A 23,597-nucleotide genomic window follows, 5' to 3' on the forward strand; every position below is an offset into this window, starting at 1 on the left:
CAGCCAGGAAGGGTTCGGGCAGCCTTTGGGGCATGTACGGGAACACTGAGCTGGTGTGAGATGAACTCTGAAAACGGGGCAAGAGTAACTACAATTGCCTCACTGTTCTGTTAGGGTGGCTCCACTTGAAACTATCTATTTAATTACAAGAGTAAAATAAAATACGAGACAATGAAATGTCGGTGGCACAGGAGGCTGGGTAAGTGCCGGAGCAGAGCAGGCGGGTTGTGTAGTTGTTCAGATAGTGATGGTAAAACAACCGGATCTTTCACAACATGTCCCAGGTCTTACCAAGTCTTGGTTTTCAGAACAGCATGTGGTAAAACACTGACCCTACAGATGGAGAAGTCCTGAAAGCAAACCAGTCACAGCTTGAGGTTTTTACTGCTGAGAGGTGTGGTAACCATCGTAACCTGTTTCACATGTTTCCTGTATCTTGGTCCTTCCTAAGTTCCTGACCTCCTTCACAGCTTTTACTTTTAAAATAACTTTGACTACAATAATTTTTTGCAGTTCATGGGAGAGTTTCAGATCAGAAATATTTACTTCTGGACATAGGACACAAAATCTTGAGTAAACCAACAAAATAGTTTCAAATGTGGGAGATCACGGGTTAGAGATCAGATATGAAGAAAATGAGACAATGTGTATGGCAATGTTTTAGTTCCAGCAGAATATTTTTGTCTATTTCTAGGACTCGCAAGAGCTATAGATTATAAAGAACACCTTGAAGGAAAGAATGGTAGAGGCTAGAAAGCTCTGAAAAATAGAAATATGACCAAAAAAGAACTTTAAATGAAAGTGGAGAAGAAGAGCTTGAGCAGGAAGAAAATGAAGGTAAGATAAGAATGTAAAAGTATTTATTCTCTACCTGAAGTTGTACTGTATGTTACAGGGAAATTCATAAAGGAATTTGGCAGGAAGTATTGTTGGAAAGACTTGCGGCTTTTAAGATTTTTTTTTTCTCTGCCACATAGTTAATTTGGCCTTCAGTAAATGAATGACTCCTACACAGTGATGGAAATAATAGCAACTGGGACTTGTTTTACCACTGTCAACAATCTGATTATTTCAACAGCTGTGGAATTTATTAAGAATTAGGTCTGTGGTATGGAACTGGCCAAACACAAGGTAGAAAGAAGACATAAAGGTGATCTCTATGCGGTTGAAGTATTGGGAGCCTCTGGGATAAAAGCAAGAAAAATAGGAAGCAGAGGAGGAACTGAAATGCCGAACGATTGTTTGTGTTGTTAAATCTAGGCTGTTCATTAAAGAAGAGGAAGCTGGTCTCATGATGATGACTCCTGTTGCGAAATGCCAGACTGCTTCCCAAAGAGATGTTCCTGGGACCGAGTGATTTGTCCAACAGTTAGCTCTTCGCACAGCAGCAAGGGAGCCCTGTGGCATCCCCAGGCTCCTTAAGAGCAGGTAAATTGAGGGAAGCGGGCTGCTAAAAACAGGCTTGGATGCATCCTGAGGCAATAACAGCTGTCTGTGGGAGACATCCTTTTTGCCAGTTCTGTCTGTGATGCTCTCTGTGTTCTTCTTCATACTGGCTCTTCCATTCACTGGATAAAGCAGTACTTTGGGCACAAAGGCAAAACTAAAGTGAGTACTGCGCTGCAGATTGGCACTGAAGCTGTCATGCCTCGACCATGCTGCTTGCGTCCTGGCATGCTTATTTTCCTAATTTGCTTGTGCTTATTTTGGCATGCCCAGGTGATAAATCCTAGTGAGCAGCCAGCAATGCAGACAGCTCATCTAACAGATGAGCTTTACTGGATACGCACCCAAGAGCGTGAAGCGAAGCAGTGATATGCATTCCTTGTTAAGCTTAACTCCCCAGTCCATTGCCCACACGACTGGGGAGCGCAGGAACTTGGGATGGGTTATGGCTGAGGTTGATGCAGATGCAGCTCCTTTAAGTCTGAAGTGTTCACAGGTGCGTTGTTCTGGTCACATTTTGTAATTCTCCAGCTTTTTTGTTTGAGGGAGTGATGCTGATACCTCACTAGAGGCTTTTAGTGCTGCTGACACCTCACTAGAGGCTTTCCGAGCTCCTGCTGTAACTTTACTTTCCTTATCTTCCCAAGGATGCCTCCCTCGGCTTTCCTAACCCATCAGTGCTGCTCAGGGAGTCTTAAATTGCACAGTGGAAGTTACCGTTCTCATTTTGGGGTGTCAGTCATGGGTGATTTAGCCAACTGTTGCTTGTGCCAGCCACACACTCCCTGCCCTCCAGCAACGGCTTCCTGACGTGACCAGATGTTGTCGATGCACACCTTACACCTGCACTGTGACCGTTTTTTGTGTAGCGCTCTTTAACGGCAAGTCCCATGGGCGCATGGAGGGAGCGGATCCAGAACTTCTCCTGGAGCTGGCTGCGGCTGGAATCCTGTAGTAACGAGCCGTACGTAGTATTGTGTTTTTCTCAGACATAATAACCCATGCAAAGAAACAAGCATTTAGCATTTGTTTTTTGGTAGAGAGATCTTGTTTTCCTCCAGAAGTAACACAAATCTAAGCCAGTTTCTGGTAGTCGGCATCACCTTTGGGATGTTAGTGGTTTGGTCACAGTTTTCCTGCAGCTGTCTTTACTGCACTTGTTATTTAGATGAATGTATTCCTATTAGCCTTTTGAGTTTATAAATCCTAATTTTTACAAAGTATTGAGCATACTTTTTTTTTAATTTCCTTTAAAAGATGGGAGCAATGTAAAAATATTTTCACTGTTTAATAGATGCCATGCTTTTAATAAGGGGAGGAAACCTCTTCTTCCTATGGACGGTTTTATTGGTAAAGGCAAACGTAAACCTGTGTGTGTTTGTGTGTGTGCACAAAAGAGATCGAAACCAATTTGTATGTATCATTCATCTTAGTTTTTCCTTTTCCCAGTTATGACTCCTCAGTCCACCCACTTCTCTGCATGACTGAGAGCTGATCACACTTCCTTTCTCTAGTACCTTTTTCTTTCAGGTTATCCACAGCTACCTTGACCATTTGGGTGCTACCAGACTTCCCTTGGAAAAACAGATCGCATTCAGACATGAAACAGAGCCTCTCTGCTCCTAAGGATATGTATAATAACTTAGGTCTCACCTCCCTGAAGATTTCCAGAGGCCAGAGCTGCATATTCACTAATGCGGCTTGGATTATAATAACTCACCTGTCCGAAAACCTCATGCTTTTCTGAGGATTGGCTGCCACACTTAGAAGTGCTCCCGTCGAGCAAGCGCCTGGCCTGGCTCACACAAGTGGTAGCTTAGCTCTGGCGAGCAACAGCAGTGGAATCCAGCTTTCTCCTTTCAGCTCTGTCAACTTCTTAAAGCATTTGAGATTGAAAATAATTGGTACACCTGTTATATATATATATATATATATATATATATATATATCTTCTTTTCTTTTTTCTTTTTTTTTTCCTTTCCACTGCAGCAGAGACGAAGAGTGACAGAAATAGATTCTTAGGAGCTGAGAGCTGTCTGATCACTCAAAGGGTTTTTCATTTCCACACTGATGCTGCACATTAGTCAGGATTTTGATTGATGACCTACTGTAGGATGTAGTTAAGAGTTCCCTTTTAGCTCTGTTTTGTTCCAACTGCTGTAATTGATTATGTGGGTATTGCAACAGACTTTTTTCTTTTTTTTAATCAATTCCCTGGTTACTTTGACCATGGTATTTTAATGAATACTTAAAAAGAAAGGCCAATCAGGTAAGTAGATAGGCAGCATTGAAATCTTTCAAAAGTCAGTGACCTCTTTATGAAATGTATTTACCTGGAATCCTTTTTTTAAAGCAATACAAAACAGTTACAAAACAAATTTTGCCGGAGCATCAATTAATGTGTTTCTTAATTCTCAGTAATGAGACACTTAAATGAAATGGAAACCTAAGAAATAATTGTATATAATGAGGAAAATACCCTGATACCCTAACTAGTCATTTGTATTGTAAAAGGTTCTGATTTCTTCTGATATCCCATTTATTATTATACTTAGTGGAGAAACCAAGGAGAATATACGCAGCATGGCCTCACCTCAGATCTAGCAAATTTTCTAGCACAAATCTACATTCACATTCTACAGCAAATTTTTACTTACTATCAAAAAGGTCTCCACCCATGAGACCTTATGAGAGTCATTCGGACATGAACAGTATAGCCCATCGTAATGCTTTTTTTGAGCCTGAGAGCCTGAAACAATCGCTTGGAAAGGCATGAACTTCCCCAATTTTGCTTAAAATATCTGAGGACTTGCTTCAAAACTCACTGATGGTGATGAACAAATGTTTGTTTCGGTGTCACTTATTTTACTGGGTGTGAGGGGAGAAAAAAAAGATACTAGAAAAGAAAGACACAGCAGGAAAAAACAAAGACAAATGTTAGGAGCAAGGATGGATTCTGTTTCTAACAGTAAGAATATTTTCTTACTGAGTATTGGCCATAAGACACCAATTAAATTATTATGAATTTATGTTGGCCGTACTGACTCTATCCCTATTGCCCAGTATAAAGCATATGCTCACTTGGTTAAGGGTATGTAAATTAGCTGTCCTAAATTCATGCACAGGAGCATAATTAAAGTGGAATTTGACTGCCTTGGTAAAAGCATTTGGTGCTGCCATTCATTTTATTTTGCCTATGAAGCATTCTAGGCTATTGTGTGGTGTGTATTCATGCCAGGAATTTAGCTATGTATTTTTGATGATGTTGAGTGGCATTACTAAATTTGATTGCCACAGACCTTTACTGTGGAACTGTCTTCAGCAACAGAAGATGCTCTTTAAACTCTGAACATGCTCTGGTAAGGTAACTTCATATTTAAGGAGAATATTATATATTCTAAAAGCTGGCCTCAACCACTGTGAATATAGATGCTGTTCAGCATGCCTTCTTGACCTAGTCTAGAAAGGACTACCTAATGATTGATTTTACATATAGATATAACAGAACCTCTATACATTTTTCTGAGCACTGCTGCTCCACTCCTGGTTTTAGATCACCCAGTCCAGTGCTCTCTCCTATCATCTGAACTGTTTGAAAATCAGTTGATACAGCCAGCAACTGTCTATGACAGGCAGGGGACAGGTCTGTGAAAGGCTATTTGGATGTGCAGCTTCATGCCATCACCCAGTTTCTGCTCTGTTTATTTGGCAGAAAAGTTGTCACCTGGGCTCTCTGCATCTCGTACCTCATCAGTTATCAGGCAGAACACACGTCACGTAAGTCTGAGTGGAAAGAGTAGTGCTGCAGTCTCTGATTGCACGATTCCCTAAAAATTATGGGAATTGTCATAATATCTGATAGGGCTCCACTGACTATATGAGACTTTTCCTCCCAAAAAAGAACAGGAGCTGAGGGACACAAATTTGGCTTCGCAATACCACAGTATATTCACTCACAACAAGATCAAAGACTTGCCCAGGAGTGGGTCCCAGTTCAGAGACCGGCTGTGCACTGGCTGCGCACAGTGCCTGGAGGTCTGGAAGCTGTGGGGCTGCCATCAGTGCTAGCTCTGCGCTGAAGGGAGTTGTTGACATGTTCACACTGAGATCCAGCAGCATGCAGCACATGAGCCCTGCTCCTGGAGGGATATGGGATCTGTGTACATAGGCTAGCTCTCACTCATTTCTCTTCTAGCCTTTGTCGTGTGTGCTGCAAAAGCCCTTTACAGTTTAGTGCCTTACAAGTAAGTATACAAGTAAGTACAGTTTCTCCGTAGAAACACCTTGCATTATTGGCAGAACAGAGCAGGAAATAAACTTCTGGGCTCCCCATTTATTTTCTGTTTCTTTTGTTTTGCCTCCTTTGAAAGCCTGTAGCTTCACTTCCGTCTTCCCTACTTTGCCTCCTTTTCTGTCCTGAAACATTTGTTTTCTTTTGGGTTGTTTTTTTTCCCCCCTAGTCCTTGCAAAGATGAAAATACTTAAGGATATGGATATAGTTCAGGGCCTGAAGAGAAACTCAAAAACGCAGAAGACGTTTACCAACTCCTGCTCAATCAAGAAATCTTATTTTCAAGAGAACATGTTTGAATTTTTTAGCTCAAAGCACTCACCTCACAATAGCATAACATAGTGTCAGTAATAGGATTCAAAGGGTTGTTTTTTGAGATGGACATTAATCTCCTCCCACTAGACACTGGCATTGGCCTCGTTGCCTCCATTTCTGCTAAAGGCAGACCTATAAATCCCAGCAGTCACTTGCAAGGTTGCTTAACATTTGCATTTTGAAGCTGTCTCTTCATTTCCACTTCCTTTTTAGATCTGAATATAACATTTAGATAGTTCAGAGCTGGTTTGGGCTTTCCTTGACTGTGTTTTGCAACAATAGTGCATTGGCTGGAAGAACGTTGAAAGTTGTATTAGGCAGAGTGTTGCCAGCAGGTCGAGGGAGGTGATCCTGCCCCTCTACTCAGCCCTGGTGAGGCCTCACCTGGAGTACTGTGTCCAGTTCTGGGCTCCCCAGTACAAGAGAGACATGGCACTCCTGGAGAGAGTCCAGCGGAGGGCTACCAAGATGATTAGAGGGCTGGAGCATCTCTCCTATGAAGAAAGACTGCAAGAGCTGGGCCTGTTCAGCCTGGAGAAGAGAAGACTGAGAGGGGATCTCATCAACGTGTACAAGTATCTGAAGGGGGAGTGTCAAGAGGATGAGGCCAGCCTCTTCTCCGTGGTGCCCAGCAACAGGACAAGAGGCAATGGGCAGAAACTGAACCACAGGAAGTTCCATCTGAAGCTGAGAAAAAACTTCTTCACTGTGAGGGTGACAGAGCATTGGAACAGGTTGCCCAGAGGGGTGGTGGAGTCTCCTTCGCTGGAGATATTCAAAACCCGTCTGGATGTGATCCTGGGCAATATGCTCTAGGTGACCCTGCTTGAGCAGGGAGGTTGGACTAGATGATCTCCAGAGGTCCCTTCCAACCTAAACGATTCTGTGATTCTGTGATTCTGTGTCATGCCTGCCACAGACAAGCCTGAAAAGAAGAGGCAAAGCTTAAATTACACCTCTCTTCTTCCCAGGTTTAGACTTTTGGGGATCTAAAATCTAAAAAAAAAAAAAAAAAAGGCATACTCTTACATGAAACGTTTACTTCAGCATTTATGGCTTACTTTGTAATCTAAATAGCAAAAGCAATGCTCAGGCTTCAATTCTGCCTCAAAAACTGATCTCCTTTTTCAGAAATGTTAGTGCTTCATGAGATAGGTACTCAAACACCAATACAAATACCAGACAACACGTAGCTGCTTAAGTTCTGAAACAGAGCTGGTCAAATATATTTAATCCATTATGCCAGAGGCCAGGCTGCCCTTTGATCAGCTCCCTGGATAAGGAAAAATTCTCTTTGACTAAATTCCCACTGCAGCAATTGCACTGGGAATCTTACAAACAAGCATTGCATCAAGCCTTTCCCAGCCTGGCTGAAAAGTTGCTTGCTGCTAGGTATTGAAAAATCACTCTCCTGGCTCTTTCACCTTGAATGAATACGATCCTTGAATGGCACAGGATTTCCTCACATCCCTCACCCTCCCTTGGCTTTGTGGGAATGCCTCTGAAAGACCAGTGATTACTTCCCTTCTAAAAAAAAATGAGACTGGGGGCTTCTGCTCTCAGGGTTGTCCTCCTTCGTAAGGCTTCACAGGGAAGTTTCATTGCTTTCTGGGAGTATTGTACACAAAAACTACAGTTTCTGCCATATCACATAAATCTTTCTTCCCAAGAATATAAATTGTATAAAGATTAAATTTCAAGAGAATGATCAATAGCAGGTATAATGGTGTTGACAGCACTTTCCTTCTAATTAATTGAATTCTAAATATGGAAAGGTTATTCCTGGCTCTGGATCAGTATTGTAATTACCTAGCTAAGGATCAGTACTCTTGGGTAATTTAACACGTCTTGCTTACCTAGCTCAAACTAAGGCAGGGCAGTTTTAGTGCCATTCAAGAAGTAGCCTGTGCTATAGAAAGCAATCACTATTTAAAAAACAACATTAGAATAGTGTTTTAAAAGTACATTTACTACCAAGTAGGGGCCTACCACCATGACAACGAACAAATGTGGTATGAATTCCCACTTTGAAAGTGGGAATTTAAATGAGTCCTTCAAACAGATAGCAGGAAGCGGGAGTAGTCTACTACTTTTTAAAAAGTAAAGTTAGAGCCTACAGCAGCAGCAAGAAGCTGTAACAGAACTGAAGGGACAGCCACCTCAATGGCAAGCTCCGCATTTAAACATACTCTATACTGTAAGCTTCAGATTGAATATAGTATGGCTATCTAGGTATATTTGATGTCAGACTTGGAATTATGCAGTCACTTCAAAAAACTACCTCTTACAAAACTTTGCACCAGTATCTGAAGTAGTCTGTTAATCTGATGAGGACCTTTGAATTAAGAGAGTGAGGCACGCTTGAATTTGATATAGACCAGCAAGAAGTTAAAGTTGAAGCAAACCTTTCCTAAAAGTCTATAGCATGATTAACCTTCACGCAGTCAATACTTCACAATGCTTAAAATAAGGAACCCCAGGGCTGATAGCTTAATCTTGCAAAAGCACAGGAAGTCCTAGTACTGGCTAGTAGATCTGCAACATGCAGTTCTAATTTTAAGCCCTAGCTGAAACACTGCCCGGAAGCTGAAATTTGATTTATTTATGGCTAACAAAAACAGGTGAAAGAAGAGACTAACATTTCTGATACTCCCAAATCTCTGTGTAATCTTTTTTCCCCAAGCAGTACTGCTCTTTCATATGAGAGAACCACTCTGAGAGGTTCTGTAGAGACAGTTAACAATAATGCTTCCCCTTTAGTTTAATGGATTATAGCAGGGTTACTCTTGTGGCAGAAGTTCTCAAGTTCTCCTTTCTATTAGTACATAGGGTCACCTTAACACATTTTATAATCACTGTATTACCCTGTAGCAAAGATTTTGCAATGGACTAGGAAGTTTGTGCAACAAGTCTCAGAAACGTGGCTTGGACATCTCCTCAAGGAATATGGAAATCAATACAAGATTTAACAACTGTAAATCAGTAACTGGAAATTTCAAAGAATTCTTTGAAATATTAGGGAACCTATTACGTTATTGTGTGTTAAAGAGTATTTTAACATCAATTCTCTCTCTTTCTTTTTTTAAGAGTAAGTATTCTTTATGGTATTCTGCTTGTCCTATTTCAATTGCTTTATTTCTAAGACAGATGCAAACAGTGTAAGCTTCTAAATCTTCCTTGAGCATTTACCTTTGCCTTACCTTTATGTTTGTTAATTTTTCACTCAAAACTGTTCCCTGCAATCTAACAGAAACCTGATAAGTGCCATTCCTCTATACTTTTTTGAAAAATTACCTAAATGACAGTAAGTTTATTTGGAAAGATGCTACTGTTACTATACTATCCACTTAATTATCATGGATCATGCTTTCCCCTGAAGCTCTGTGGTATTGTTTTCCCCACTGAATATTCTCCAAACAGTCAAAGAAATTTAAAACAACATACACACTATCACATTATAGTTTACTTAAAACATTAGGGCTCACTGCCTATCAAACAGGATCGTAGGGCACTGTTTCAATTATTTTCATTAACAAAGCTGTAAAGTTTTCAGATGCTCATCCAGACAGTGCAAATACGTTACAGGATGTTCAGTAATTAGGCTATACATTCTTCTCAGGTTAAAACTATCCAGAGAATCTGGCAATGCACTTTTCCTTTCTATCTATTGATCCTATTTTTAAATCACCCAGATTAACTTCAAGTGGCGTTAAAGGTAACTTCAAATTATTGTAAAAATAGTAAACCAGATTCCCTAGACTTGGGCAGAGCGGCAGCATGTTAATCAGTTCAATACAAAGCATTGTCCAGGGTCTGCAAGACATGAACACGTGTGTAACTTCAACCCCTCCAAACCTGACAAGCCCAGTAAGCAAAACAAGTTAATTTGCTGAGCAGATCTTTTCTGATAGTGAAACAGCCTCTCTTAACAATAGGGAAAGTTAAGCGTATTAGAGGATGACAAGATGAAACAGAAGCTTCCACTCACGTTGCTGCAGTTTAGAAGAATTTCTTTTGCAACAAGAGCAAATGGGAGTTTCCAAAAACTGTGTAGTTCTAAAAGATTCAAGCCAGAGATGAACAGCTTGTTTTAACTATAGCCACTAAGTGGCTGGAAGTTTAGTTTAAGGAAATTAACCCATACAAGGTGATCTTCCAGCATTTGCTTTTGAAAAAGACACTTAAAACTGAAGGGTTTCAGATTTGGGGGTTTCAGATTTGGGCCCACTGTCAGATACAGGAGGCTGCCTGCCTCTGTCCTATTCAGCTGAGCTAATTCTAAGCAGAAGGAGCCCTTCAGCTATGGAGCCAGGGCAATAAACACACTCAAGAACAACTGTTCTTTGTTTTATTGAGTAATTGAAGCAGGACTATAATCCAGGTATATTTAATCAAGTGTTGGTCCATTCTTACCATCAAAAAGAATTCTGTTGATTTTTTTAAATAACATCAACACAAATGGAAGGAATATGAAGCATCATAGTAGGAACTTTTAACTGTACAAGACATTAAACTATTATCAGACTGGTGCTACTTCAGTATTTATAGACTCTCCACTGTATAGACCAGCCACACTAGTGTTATTTATCTCCAAGTCATTAAAGTTCTAGGCAAAGCATCTTTCTGCCTACAGTTCATGTTTGAGCCATCACCATGAGGTCAAAATGCCCTTTGCGCAGCTAAAATCCTAGTCTTGTAGAAATATTTCTGTATTTAATATTTTACTAAAGAGCAATAACTATCCTCTCAAAAGGTACATATAGCCATTATAAATATTTACAACAAACATTTACAACTGGTTCATAATATACAACACAACAATTTAGCTATAATTTCTAATCCTCCAGTGTAAAATTTCCAAACAATATCTTGCTACCATAATTTCAGTTCATCTGTTTTGCACACAGTCACAGGCAGTACAGGGCATCTCTGAAACTCTTATAACATGATTAAAACAAAAACAAAAAAAACCAAAACAGCAGCAACAAAATGGAATGACGTTACCTTAATAACAATTAGATTTGTTTGTTTTCCTTTTAAACAGGCAGATTTCAATTTGCAAATCCAGTCAGGTGCTGCTACTGACTTTTAAAATAGGCTTGAGAGGAAAAGAAAGAAAGAAAGAAAAGAAAAGAAAAGAGGCCACTTACAAATAAATACACCTTTGGAAAAATTCCACATTTAACCATGACAGAATATTTGTTTTCACATAATTTAAAGGAGACCTTACTCTTCATCATTTCCCTGTGCTGGAATACAGAGTAGTTCAATCCATTCTTATCTTCTGGTTTGTCATCCTATAAATAATGCTGTCATACCCAGGATCCATATTCCAGAGGTTGTAGGAGATTACTATCACAGCTAAAGCAAGACCTATCATCATCCACAGAATAATGTTGAAGATTACAGCGTAGTTGTAGTTATAAGGATAGGCAAGGTTATATGGATTGTCTGTTTCGCTCTGTAATGAAGAAAACAAGTGGATCACTTTAAAGTTAGCCTGCATGCAAAACACATTCTGACTACAATAAAAGTCTGAGTAATCTGAATAAAAGATACACATTTTTGTCTAGACAATTCTGATGTTAGGGTACAAAATACAAAAGCGATTATGCGATTGACATTAATGAAATCTGAAGGAATGGCTGCCAGGAACCTCATGAAATTCAATGAGGACAAATGCAAAGCCCTGCACCTGGGACAGAATACCCCCATGCAAATGGAACAGGCTGGGGACTGACTGTTGGCGGCAGATCTGCCGAGAAGGACCAGTTGGTCCTGGTGGACAAGGTGAACAGGAGTCAGCAGTGTGCCCTCGCAGCGATGAAGAAAAACCGCATCCTGGGCTAAATCAAGAGTGTAGGCAGCAGGCTGAAGAAAGCAAATATTGTGACTCAGCACCCATGAGGCAGGAACTTGCAGTACTGCACGGGGGAGCCCAAAACCAGACATAGAAGAGTGACAAATGGGAGAGACACCAGCTGAGGGCCACCAAGGTGGGCAGGTACACATAATACATGAGGACTTTGCTCAGTCTGCAAAACAGAAGGCTGGGTAGGAAGTGAATCTAATTGCACTCTTAACTCCCTAAAAGGGATATTATATAGAAGACATAGCCACATTTTTCCCAGAGGAGCACAGCAAAAGCATAAGCAGTAAGGAAAATTCCAGTAAGAGACAGGGAAAAAAAAGAGTTCTCACAGTGAAAGTGGCAAGGATTTGGAACAGGTTATTCAGAGAGGCTGTGGAACTTCCAACCTTCAAAATTTTGAAAAATTGGCTGGAGAAGGCCCTGCACAGCCTGATCTAAATTAACCCTGCTCTGAGTAGTAGGCTGGACTGGATGACCCCCAGAGGCCCTTTTCAACCTAAATTACTCTGCGATTAAATTAATATCAAGACAGGTAAGTTGACCCCTCTGCACCCATGCCTAAATCAAAATCATTATTCTACATCTTAAAAAAGTTACACTAAAGTAAAAATGTGATGCAGTTTGGATGCATTTATATTTTTAACAGATGAGACATAGAAAAACATGACTCTACCACTTGCGAGGACTGGAGAATGGAGCGAGTCTTCCTCATGAGGGGAGAATTGAATGTCTTTACAGCCACAACTTCTACTACTGCATTTCCACTGTAGAGATTATACATCTCATCTGCAAACTGGAAGAAGAAAGTAATGTAATTTAAAATCAATACTGCAACGAGGAATTAAAAGGGCTTTGTCAGCAAGATGCACTAAACCATGTGTCTGCTTCAGGATTAAGAAGTTTGTGAAAAGTTATAAAAGTTTATCGTGTTCTAGGATGCCACTGAGAAGGTGCCAACTTGCAAGAGTGCCAGCTTGCTGGTTTACAAGACATCTTTAAAACTCCTTAACCACAATTTAGCAGACTGAAGGTTATTACTGCTCTTCCGGCTAGAACAAGTTCTTACATCCCTTTACAAAATGCCCGTGGCTGCACAGTTTCCCAGTTTTATATCTGTCAGTTTCAACAAAATATTTAGGTTCCCAGCCTTCCACTGGGCAATTTTTGAATCTGGGCTAAAAACTAATATTCCAGAGAGGAATTCTGGTCAAGAAGGTATTTCTAGTATTGCTGTACATTTGTGTAACTGCAAAGAAGCTGAAGAGTAGTATTTACAGAAAACATTTAACTGGCCTAGCAAATTTATGCTTTTATGCTCTTCCATCATGCTTTAAAAACTCTCAAACCTGGCTGGTCTCGGCTCTTAATAAAGATTTTATCTAACGATCACGAAAGACTTCCTTGAGAAATTCAGTGTGCTCAAGAAGGTAAGATGAACAGCAGTCATTTTGGCAGCTTAGAAATTCATATTTACACCACTTTGGGGGCAAGAGGAGACTAACCATTCTACCCCGGAATAATATATTTACTTCCCCATTTTGGAGGGCCAGTTTTGCTGTGATATACTGGTGGTTTTAAATGCAAGATATTTGCTTAGGTAAAGCAGACATATCAGCTCATATTCATATGGTTTTAATGTACTCCTACTCCTTTACACAAGGTATGTAATGTATTGTTGCAGTACAAAAACAAACACCCCCCCCCCCAGCCCTGATTGGTCAGGCCATCACTAATGGTGATAGTTCACAGCAGGAAAACAGTCAATAAACCTGACACCAACTCCTCCGTAGTTAACACATGATTACATAGAAATCTTACCTTTTGCAAAGAGTCTGCAAGAATTTGAGAAGCATCCTTGAACTGCTGAGAATCTTCCCCATACCGTTTTCCAATCTCTTCCAAGCCAGCCAGTTCCAGAGAATACAGGTCTGGCGAGTGATCTTTGGCCAAGTGCTTGTGTCGAGACAGCTTTGGCATACCATTGGGGACAGAAAGAAATTAATTCGTACATAAGTTACTTTGAATACACGTTTTGGCAAAATCAGTTTACTGGGACTAATCCAGTGACACTTTCCACAGTCATATTCCACGTTGACTAGAAAGTGGAATTTCTTGCCAACTTAACTAGGAAGATGTCTTCAAGTAGCTTTTTCTTATTTCACAGGAAAAAAAAAAAAAAAAGCGATCATCGTGTACACAATCTTGTGTTAGGAACAGATGCTACATGTAACACAGAGCTTTTACTAAAAATAAATTTCACACTTATTTGTATCATAATCCTAGTTCTATGATTGCCATAAAAATAAAACTTAGAGGAAAAATACATAACTCTACAATACTTGGATACTATTATTCCCTCCATTGAAGCTGGCTCTTGCAAAACTGAGTTGGTTGCAACTTTAGCTTGCTGTTGCCCACATACAGAAGTAGTTTACTTAAGAGATCATCCCATCATCATAAAATCCAAGCAATATACTATAACATATCTCAAAGTAGAGCAGTGGTTTCATTTCTACAGCTGTGAAATTGAGGCACTGACATTAGTTTGCACAAGGGAATACAGTCTATAAAAGCCTTTAATTTAACCTCTTCCTATCTTCTGCCTACTTTAACTGTACCACTTCTGGTCTGTAAGACAAAAACAAGTCATTCTACCTCATTTTCTCAAAAGTCTCATATCTCCCAGCCAGCCCTTCCCCTAACGTGAACTTCTGAATTCTTCATGACTGTTTCTTTAAGTAGCTGAGGGGTGCAAAAAGGACAAAATTGCAGAAATAGCAACAAGACAGGAGCATGTTAGTACAAGGATCATAAGAAGCATCTTTCTTAAAAAGCTCAAAATTAAAAGCTCACCTGTCTGCTGGACAGACGGTATTTTTACTACCATCACCATTCACACTACAAAAGTCATCCCGACCTTTTCAGGTAAGGGTCATAGTGACTTTTTGAAGTAAAACAGTGGTCAGGACAAAGAACATGTTCTCAACTACAAAAAAAAGGAAAGTCACAGCCCATTCCTCATTGAGGAATTCCTATGTCTCTGGGTATGGAGAAACAATAGTTTAGAATTTCCTGTTCTCACAGGACCTAATACAAAAGAAATCTACAAGTGATAAGGTTCTCATTTAGTTCTTTCACTGACAGATTCAGATTTGAATTTAAGCCGATTCAAATACCTTGAAAACGCCTTATTTAAACTGATGCAACCAACTGAGGACACAATTGAATATATTTCAGTGTCTGCCAAATATCCTAGTTATGGCTTTTCTACCTTTAAATAAGATGTCTGAAGTTTGAGAAATCAGATGTGAGAAGTGTTTCAAAAACCTTACTTACCAGACTTGCAATATCATGTAGGACTTGTAGTTCGGACAGAAAAAGCAAGTCAACCTGGGGAAAGGAGCACAAAGACAAGACAGGTATTTCCTTCGCTGAAGCTAAAGTAAGGGAAGTCTCATTTTGTTGCAAGTCTCAGTATTTTATAACAGGTTACATCTGTTACAGGATCAGATTATTAAAAGAATAATTGCTTTCTAGCATTAAGTTACTTACAGAGGAACGTAAGTAACTACTCAGTTCTTAGTATTTGGTTAGAAAAAGAAGGGGGAGCTCTCCTAGACAATGCAAGGGGGAAAAAAAAAGCATCAGCTAACATAAGGATACTAGGGGGAAAAAAAGTTTACAAAAGTATCCATCGATTACTGGTTTTTTACCTCATTGTTTCTGCTGAGGGAGTTTAGAGGAAGGGAGCTGAGAATGGAGTTGTCCTGGAATAAGCGGTTTCGCAGTTGGCGCAGTGTGACGGAAAGATCTTCAAATACCGAGTTTGCCTTACCCACCATGTACACTCTCTGCAGGAACAGTCATTGTTTTATTAGAACAGAGGTTCATCTTTAGTTTTTCAAATCACACATTAATGATCAATCACACTTGCAATCTCCCTTCAATGCAAAATATTTCACATAATCAGTTGGTTTTGCTCCAGTCACACAAGTAGAAATGGGTTTACTATTTAGAGTAGCTGGAATCAGAGATGAAGCAATACTCACTTCCTCACTGGGGGCCAGCTGCAAGACTACAGGAGTTTCCTCAGAGAACAACGTATGAATAGCATTTGCAACGCTGTCAAGACTGAAAGGAACAGCCTGAAACACAAAATCTCGTTAGATTTTTGGGTAAAATAGGGCCTAATGATATAAAAGAAGAGAATTTGCTTAACTACAGAAGCTTGGAAAAATAGGACAATCTATTTCTTAACAAAGAGTATGAATACTTTCAAAGTAGTAATAGCAAATAATAGGAGACAATATGCAAAGCAACACATCAGATGTATATCTATCAACAGATTATTTATTTGTATACATGGTAAACAGAGCATTAGGGTTTTTAAGAAGTCCCAGAGGCCATGATTTTGTAATTTAGAGGCTTACTTGAGCTAAAAGTATAGACTCATTTACCAGTGAAGCAAGACCAACAAATAAAAAGCAACACAAGACAGAAAGGGGGAAACAGAGGTTAGTGCACATTAACAGTTATGAAGCAAAGAAAACTGATGAAAGAAATGTTTCAGCAGTTGGTCTTTCTACTGATACACCAAAGAAAAGAACCATACAAAATATAGTAAGAATAAAAGACATTCTAGCAATGATATAGACCCATTACTGGCAAGCTAATAAAACTGAGTTTTTCTAAGCGTGTATTTCTGGCTTTTATACAGAAAGAAGCAGAATGACACATTCCCTTCCCATTCACTAGTTAAAGAGTATAATCTTTTCTTTAACAGACATCAGTAAGTATGTAGGCTAGGGTAACTTGCACCAGGTGATTCCTGAACGTATGCTCACTGATAATCATTTGAAATTACTCTTGAGTTCTAGGGAACCACCTGGGAACTGCTGCTTTGCTAGCATGCAAAGAGAGCAAACAAAGTCACCCGGGGCAGCTTATTTGATAGCTATGAACAAAATATTCCTGAGGTAACTGATGAACAATTCATCCTTATTAATGGGAAATAAGGAAAATATGTATGAAGTACACCTCAGAAATTTGATAAAGTCACAAATGTAAGACTGCAGACTTGTTTAATTGTATATAAGATAGCCACAAGTTAAGTAAGCCTACAGGGTCCAGCCAACTGACAATCCTAAGTCAGTTGTGGTCCAGAAACCATTTCGGTAATGCCTGCATGTAGCTGTGCCTGAACTAGGGAGCTGTGCTAGAAAGCCAATGTGAAAGCCGATTTGCGTCCAGCTCATTTGACCTGTGCTTGATTTAAAGCCACGTAACATTCTGACTAAAAACTGACAAATGAAAATAGATTTAAAGCTATCTGAGAGTTGTCAAAGTGATTTCACGGGGAAATCCTTCACCCATGTTAGGGTGTGTAGTAGGGTGTCAATATTATATGAAACACTACTGAACACTGTCATGGATAATTCCAAAGTTTGAATAAGAATATTATTTATAATTTTAGCAATGACAGCACAGCAGCTATACAAAGCCAAACTGCATGGTAAACTGGGTACCTACAAAGTTTTCTGACACAGTCAGAGGCAAAATTAACTAGCTAAAGAACAGAGGTTGTACCTAAAGAAGGGGAAGCAAACTGAAAAGCAACTTATTCGAAAAGGATTTTTATTTGAAAAGGAAGAGGAACGTGTCATGCTGGACAAACAGCAGTTTGACATGAACTCCTGGTGCGATACTGCAGCAAAACAGACTCACGCATACAACATATTAGTAAAGCAAGATCGAGCAGAAACTGTACAGTTACAACATTTTGTACAGTTACTGTGTTCCTGTTAAGATGTACGCAGACAAAATTGTATCTCAAATGCGAGAAAAAAGCCTCATCAAAGACTGGATGTCTGTGACAGGCAAATGTAATGTTTTGGGTTTTTTTTTCCTTTCTTTCTTACTTTCTGACAGAGATATAGTGCAATCAAATTCTATCTCAAAGTACCTATTTCACAGTAAAGTACTTTAAAAAAAACCCAAAGATTGCTTAAAGGAGGACAAGTACATCAAAAAAATCAATAGCATATAAAACGCTATCACATACTCAGCTGAAGCAATCCTGATTATTAAGCTAACATGGAAAGTAGCAGATTCTCTGTGTCTTGGTGCAAACGTACTAAAACTAGATGCCTTCTGAGGAGAACGTGCTTTGGCCAGACAAGTTGCTGAACTTCTCCTGCATTGAGAAGTTGGGTGATCTTCAAAGGCCTCTCATCTTGTACGTGAGTCCGACTGGATTATTTATTGATACAACCTGATCGACAATTCTATGGGGTTACGTGCACTCCAAGTGAACTATAAGAATTACAGTGGAAATTCGTGTACTTCTAATTAGACGACAAGAGTCACAGAAGTTGTGTGACAGTTCCAAACATGCAGATACTCACATTCTCAATAGGGTAAGAAACTCCTTTCACAGGCAATGTCAGCTTGTCCACTCCTTTCACAGTCACCAGCACGGTAGCTCGCGGCCTGTGAAACAGATCACCCACTGCAAGTCCAGGCCAGGAAAGGTCCTATCACAAAACAGTAAAAAGCTTGTATTTCACAGGATGAAAGACAGAGGGGAAACCTTCCCCACCATTACAGCAAAATAAGTGTACAATGTTATTGAGAACAGCCTACTGAAAATTTCACGGGGGAATAAGTGTCACTAGAATGCTTCTTAAAATGCTTCCACCTCGAACAACGCTGTCTCAAGTTATCCATACAGAAACTGTTAGTTTAAAAGCTGTCACTAATTTTATAGCCAAATCTGCGCTGAGAGAGTATTATACGTATTGGATATATCAAGAGTTATTTCCCACAATTAAAGTGGAACTATTTTAGTATGTAGTTAATAACAGAAGCTTAAATTAGAAACAAACAAACAATCTTCACCAAGCACCAGGAAAATATGCTCATGTACAAGAAAACACTAACATCTCGATTTTTTCAGGTGCAGAAAAAAAAAAGGTCAATTATACCAATATCCTATTAATCTAACACTTACAAATTTGCATAGAAACATACAAAAATGCCTTAGTAATTTGCTATAATTACGTACCAGCAAGAACACAATGAAGGCTAGCTGGCTGGCTTATTCAGGCACAAAATGCAAACTCATCTATTTGCCATGAGTTCAAACAGATTTTTCCACTCACGTAAGAGATAAAACTGCCCATTTAAGTTTTATGAAACTAAGTTACGTGGATTTTAAATGTCATTGGTGTTATGATCTGTATCACATACAGAAATAAAAGAAAACCTTTAATTTAATCAATAGGGACAAAAGGAGGTTCAGTTTTATCGTCCCTTAACAGAAGAGGAGTATCGAAGGACTGCTTTCAAGAATCTCCGATTTAATGCAGTAAGTATTCTAAAATCTCTACAGTGCAACCTACTACACTGACAATTTATTTAGAATACAGATTTGATGTAAGCTGCAAAAGGTTTGTTTTGGTCCTGCAGTATCCTCTGTACCAGTACAGGAAGCTGCCTATGGATCTCTACTTTAGCGACAATGCTGATACCAGCTTTCAGTTTCAGGGCTTAACTGAAAAAAGCAGTTTAAAGAGCTTCCTTTCCCACCTCCTTCTCAGATTTCTTTTACTAGTTTCATGCTAGCAGTCATAATTAATTGACAGTGAGACAGTTCCAGAACTTAGGCTGAACAGACCTGCATTCAAATGAGAGTTATTAGACCTTTTGCCTAGCTGCAGTATGAGAAAGATGTGACCTTCCCCACCTCTTATGAGAGCATCCCAGCTTGCAGCTTCAAGTGTCTGCCTGCACACAGGCACGCTTGGAGGTACCTGGCTATTACGCTTTCATCTGCTGCTTCAATAGCCACTCCTCATCCCTTGTGAGGCTCCAGCAAGAAATTCAGTAGGCAAGATGGCATCAGTCCATAGGCTCCCAACTGTCTGCCCTGCTTTACACATTATTAAACTATGTTCAGAAACCTGATTTGGGAAAACACTACCATCAATTAGATTTTCAGATGTTTGGATTACTTCACAAATATCTGTTTCACTGGTTCTTATTAACTATGCTCAGCAGACAAAATCCCTGACCAGCCAAGACACTGATGTTCTTCACGACGCTTGAGAGAGAAGCCCTATAGATTAGTTCACAGGTAGGAAGTGACCGTGGTTTCCACTGTTCTACATGACAGCAGATGGGGAGCAATAATATGGTATGTAATTGCCACAGAGCTACTCAAGAACATCCCCCTTAAAGACTCAGCAGGCTTGCTTCCTTCCACAGCTGATGATTCAGATTAACCAACTAGGACAGCCTTTTGCTGCTCATGACTGATACAGCGCTATGCTTGGAAACCACACTTGACAAGTCACGCGTGTCAAGACAAAAGGGAAGATTTTTTGTATATTCCAGCACATGACAGGAAAATTTGCATGCTAAGTAAGCTGGTCTGTAGTTCTAGAGCTGTTTCAATATCAAGACCTGAAACGTACATCTTCAACAGAAAAGCCCATGGATAACGCAGCTACATCTGGGATCCGCTCGCCAGGGATAGGCCAACTTCCGTCTCGAAAAACCACTGACTGAGGTGATCGTAAGACACTAAATTCATCACCCCACACACCTAAAAACAAACAAAAGAGCTGTCAGTTTTTGTTTCAATCTTTCCCTTACAGCATAGGATTAGAATATATTAGAGTTGTAATTCTTTTTTCATCCCTCTCACACTTAACAGTTTAGGAAACTTAAGCAATGAGAACCTTTCATTTGAATACACTGGAATACAAGACCAGGTTTTGATACAGTAATGAATAAGGATGGACAAATACACATTACCAAAGCAGGGCAATTATTAAAGCAACAGCAAAGTACGCTTCTATGTACTCAATAACAGTTCGTGAACTGATTGTACTACAATTCAGACACGGTAAAGCTAGCTCTCAGTAGAGCTAGGCAGACTTCAACAAACCACCAGCTCACACACAGCTAAGCACCAACACAGCTCTGTTTGCTTCCAGGATTGCTTGGCATAACACCTGTTTTCACACAGACAACAGACTGAGCCATCAAACCCAGAGCCAGCAGGATCAGCCGAGTTTGTCAGTGCTGGCTTCAACAGAGCACTGCCAGGAACAATCTGGCTTCTGCAGAACTGCTCCGGTGCCTCTGCACTGCTTTCTCAAGTAGGAGGTCGTGTGAGGGTTTCCTTCCGTGGATGTGATAACGGACCTAAGCTGATTCTCTAAAACTCAGTCCACAACAGTCATCCTCTTGGATTTTCTCTTACTTAGGATCTCCCTTCGCTCTTTCCTCTACTACCTTGAATAGCAAAGTTGACTAAAAGCGTATTTTTAAAGTGTATTATGAAGATTGTAATTTATTCTGTAATAGACAAGAGTCTATGAAAATAAGAGATCTAAGAAAGGCTTATTTCAACTTACCAACCTATTTTAAAGTTACTTAAGAAGATCTGAAGTTGTGTGTGCAAACAAACTTCTATTGGTCTAGCTAAATCATTTTTAAAAGATGTTTGGTGCAAATTGGTATACAAGCAGTCACACGCACAATGCAAAATTTCAGAATTATCCCCTAGTGAGGAATCCACATGTGTTTTCACCAGAAAACTAGTCATAAGATTATTGAAACTTAGCTACCAATCCAAGCACATATATAAAATAATTTTCCAGTGCATCTGCAAATCTAAAGGCTGTTTACAAAAATAATGCAATAATACACAGATGTGATGAGCAGTTGTAATTTTTTTTTGCATTAGTTTAACCAATCTGACCTTGGAGATACTTTTTGTTTCAAAGCCTGGGTCGTGATCACGCATACAAATGTTGACAGTAAATTTGAGCTATGTTATTATAAACACACTAAAAGAACAAAGTACTGTGATACAGGTTGGGGAAGGGTGGCAAAAGAAGGAAATAGGCCAAATCAGCTGCTGTACCTGGAACAGATTCAAGCTATTTTTTGTTTGAAATTGATATTGATTCATTGGATGATCTACTACCAATCTTAATAATGTAGCAGTCTTTATTTTGAAGGACACAAATGTTTCCAGACCAATTTGCTTAGGAAGCAGCTTACAAAATAGTTATAAATATTTTTCCTCAGCTTATTTGACTTGACATGTTGCTTTAATTCTCCGCATGGCTATAAGACAGTCAGGCACTTTACCAAGGACAAGTTGGATTGGACGTATAATACGAGAGCATTCCTCCTTTTAACCAAAATTTTCTTTATTAGGCTTGCTCAAGACCTCAACGAGCAAAACTGAATCTGAAGGCAGGAGCACATGCACTTTCCTCAGGCATGCTCTAATTGCTTGACTACAGTACCTCATTGGGCCAAGGTCTAGAAAGTAAATCTGGAGACGCAATTCATCCAGCATATAGCTCCCTACCCACCTACAGAAAACGTAAATGAACTTCTACCTTAGTGAAATCAGTAGGATTTTAGCTCTCAAATGCCTTTCTGAATCCAGACTGAAGAACTAGGACAGCCCAAACGAAAACTATTTACGAAGCCTGGGAAGTCTTGGGCTCAGATAATAAGGTTGATCTGTACCAGATGACAGAAGGCCTCCAACTATCACAAAAGCAGCTTGGCTAAACATGAAAACCCGTACAAGGTAACAAAACGACTTATAACTTCATAAACCCTCCACACTCCCCTTTGGCAGGAAGCCTCCCACTACAGCCTCTAGAGGAACACGGGCGAGTACCGGGGGGGAGGGGGGAGAGGACAGCCGCCGCTCACGGGGCAGCCCTCCCCTCCCACCCCTCAGTCCTGAACCCGGTGTGACCCCCAGCCCCTCGCGGAGCGCTGCCCACGGGCGGCAGAAACCCAGGCTTATCTGCAGCAGCCCGAGCAGACGGAGCAGAGCAGGGCGGGGCTCGCCCTCCGACGGCGCGTCATGTGCCGAGGCGCCGCGGCGCCCGCGCCACTGCGGCCCGGGGGACAGCCCCAGCGGGCCACCGGCGCCAGCCGGTCCGTCGGCCGGTCGCCCCCGGTCCCGCTCCCCGCGCCGCGCTCCTCCTCGCCCCCGCAAGGCTCGCGCGCCCCCTTCCCCCTCCCCTTTTCCGCCGTTGCGGCCGGGCGGGCGGGCTGGCGCGCGCGGTGCCGCTTCCCTCTCAACGGCCCTCCCCAACGGCTATCGCAGCCTCCCCCCCACCCCCACCCGCTCGGCCAGCCCGACGCACCCCTTCCCCGCGCCAACTCGACCCTGACCGCTCACCGGCGAGACAGGCCGATGTCACCAACACCGCCACCTCCAGGGCCCAGGGAGCCGCGCCGCGCCGCCCCATGTCACCCACAGCGCCGGCCGCCGCGCTGCGAAACCCCGCCGAGCGGACGCCGGGCCGCACGGACGGACGGAGAGCCCGGAGCGCCCCGCCCGCTGGGAAGCGTTGACAGGCAGCCTCCGCAGCCAATCTGCAGGTGAGACCGAGGGCGGATGGGCGGGACTCTGTATGAGTGACTGATGGAACTGACCATTCGCCAATTAAACCCACCCTCACCCTGTCACGGGACTGACCGGTCAGCTGAGACTTTGTCCCGGTGGAGGCGGGGCTTTACTTGAGTGGCGCTTCAATTTGGCCAATCAGATGGAGAGACATCTCTGCAGCATTCCTCCCCTCGGTAGATTCGGAGAGGAGAGCTGAAGAGGCGGAGCCTCGCCCGAGC

General features: G+C 41.0%; 1 protein-coding gene across 2 annotated transcripts; it reads right to left on the reverse strand.

The window, feature by feature from the left end:
- Positions 1–5,992: 5,992 nt before the first annotated feature.
- Positions 5,993–23,344, reverse strand: ATP6AP2 (ATPase H+ transporting accessory protein 2). 2 transcript variants are annotated; one of them, XR_011135889.1, is made up of 11 exons: positions 23,149–23,344; positions 20,399–20,529; positions 18,329–18,457; positions 15,974–16,069; positions 15,638–15,775; positions 15,261–15,314; positions 13,743–13,892; positions 12,598–12,717; positions 11,283–11,513; positions 6,955–6,977; positions 5,993–6,361 (listed from the first exon to the last, which is right to left on the reverse strand). XR_011135889.1 is itself a non-coding variant. In XM_068916660.1 (10 exons), the coding sequence occupies exons 1-9, from the start codon at positions 23,216–23,218 to the stop codon at positions 11,319–11,321; spliced, it is 1,083 nt and encodes a 360-aa protein (XP_068772761.1). In that variant the 5' UTR covers positions 23,219–23,344; the 3' UTR covers positions 5,993–6,977; positions 11,283–11,318. The 2 variants fall into 2 exon arrangements, 1 of the variants encoding a protein (XP_068772761.1); XM_068916660.1 differs by having other exon boundaries at positions 5,993–6,977.
- Between the last annotated feature and the right edge of the window lie 253 nt (positions 23,345–23,597).

Source organism: Struthio camelus, chromosome 1, assembly GCF_040807025.1.
Source record: "Struthio camelus isolate bStrCam1 chromosome 1, bStrCam1.hap1, whole genome shotgun sequence".
In the NCBI taxonomy this organism is placed as follows: domain Eukaryota; kingdom Metazoa; phylum Chordata; class Aves; order Struthioniformes; family Struthionidae; genus Struthio; species Struthio camelus.

Excerpts from the sequence above, each read along its gene's own strand:
- ATP6AP2 (XM_068916660.1), bottom strand. The coding sequence starts at position 23,218 with ATGGGGCGGCGCGGCGCGGCTCCCTGGGCCCTGGAGGTGGCGGTGTTG. Across the intron at positions 13,893-15,260 it reads TACATGATATTGCAAGTCTG|CTGTCTCGACACAAGCACTT; the intron begins GTAAGTAAGGTT and ends GGTATGCCAAAG. Across the intron at positions 12,718-13,742 it reads TTGCAGACTCTTTGCAAAAG|TTTGCAGATGAGATGTATAA; the intron begins GTAAGATTTCTA and ends TTCTTCTTCCAG.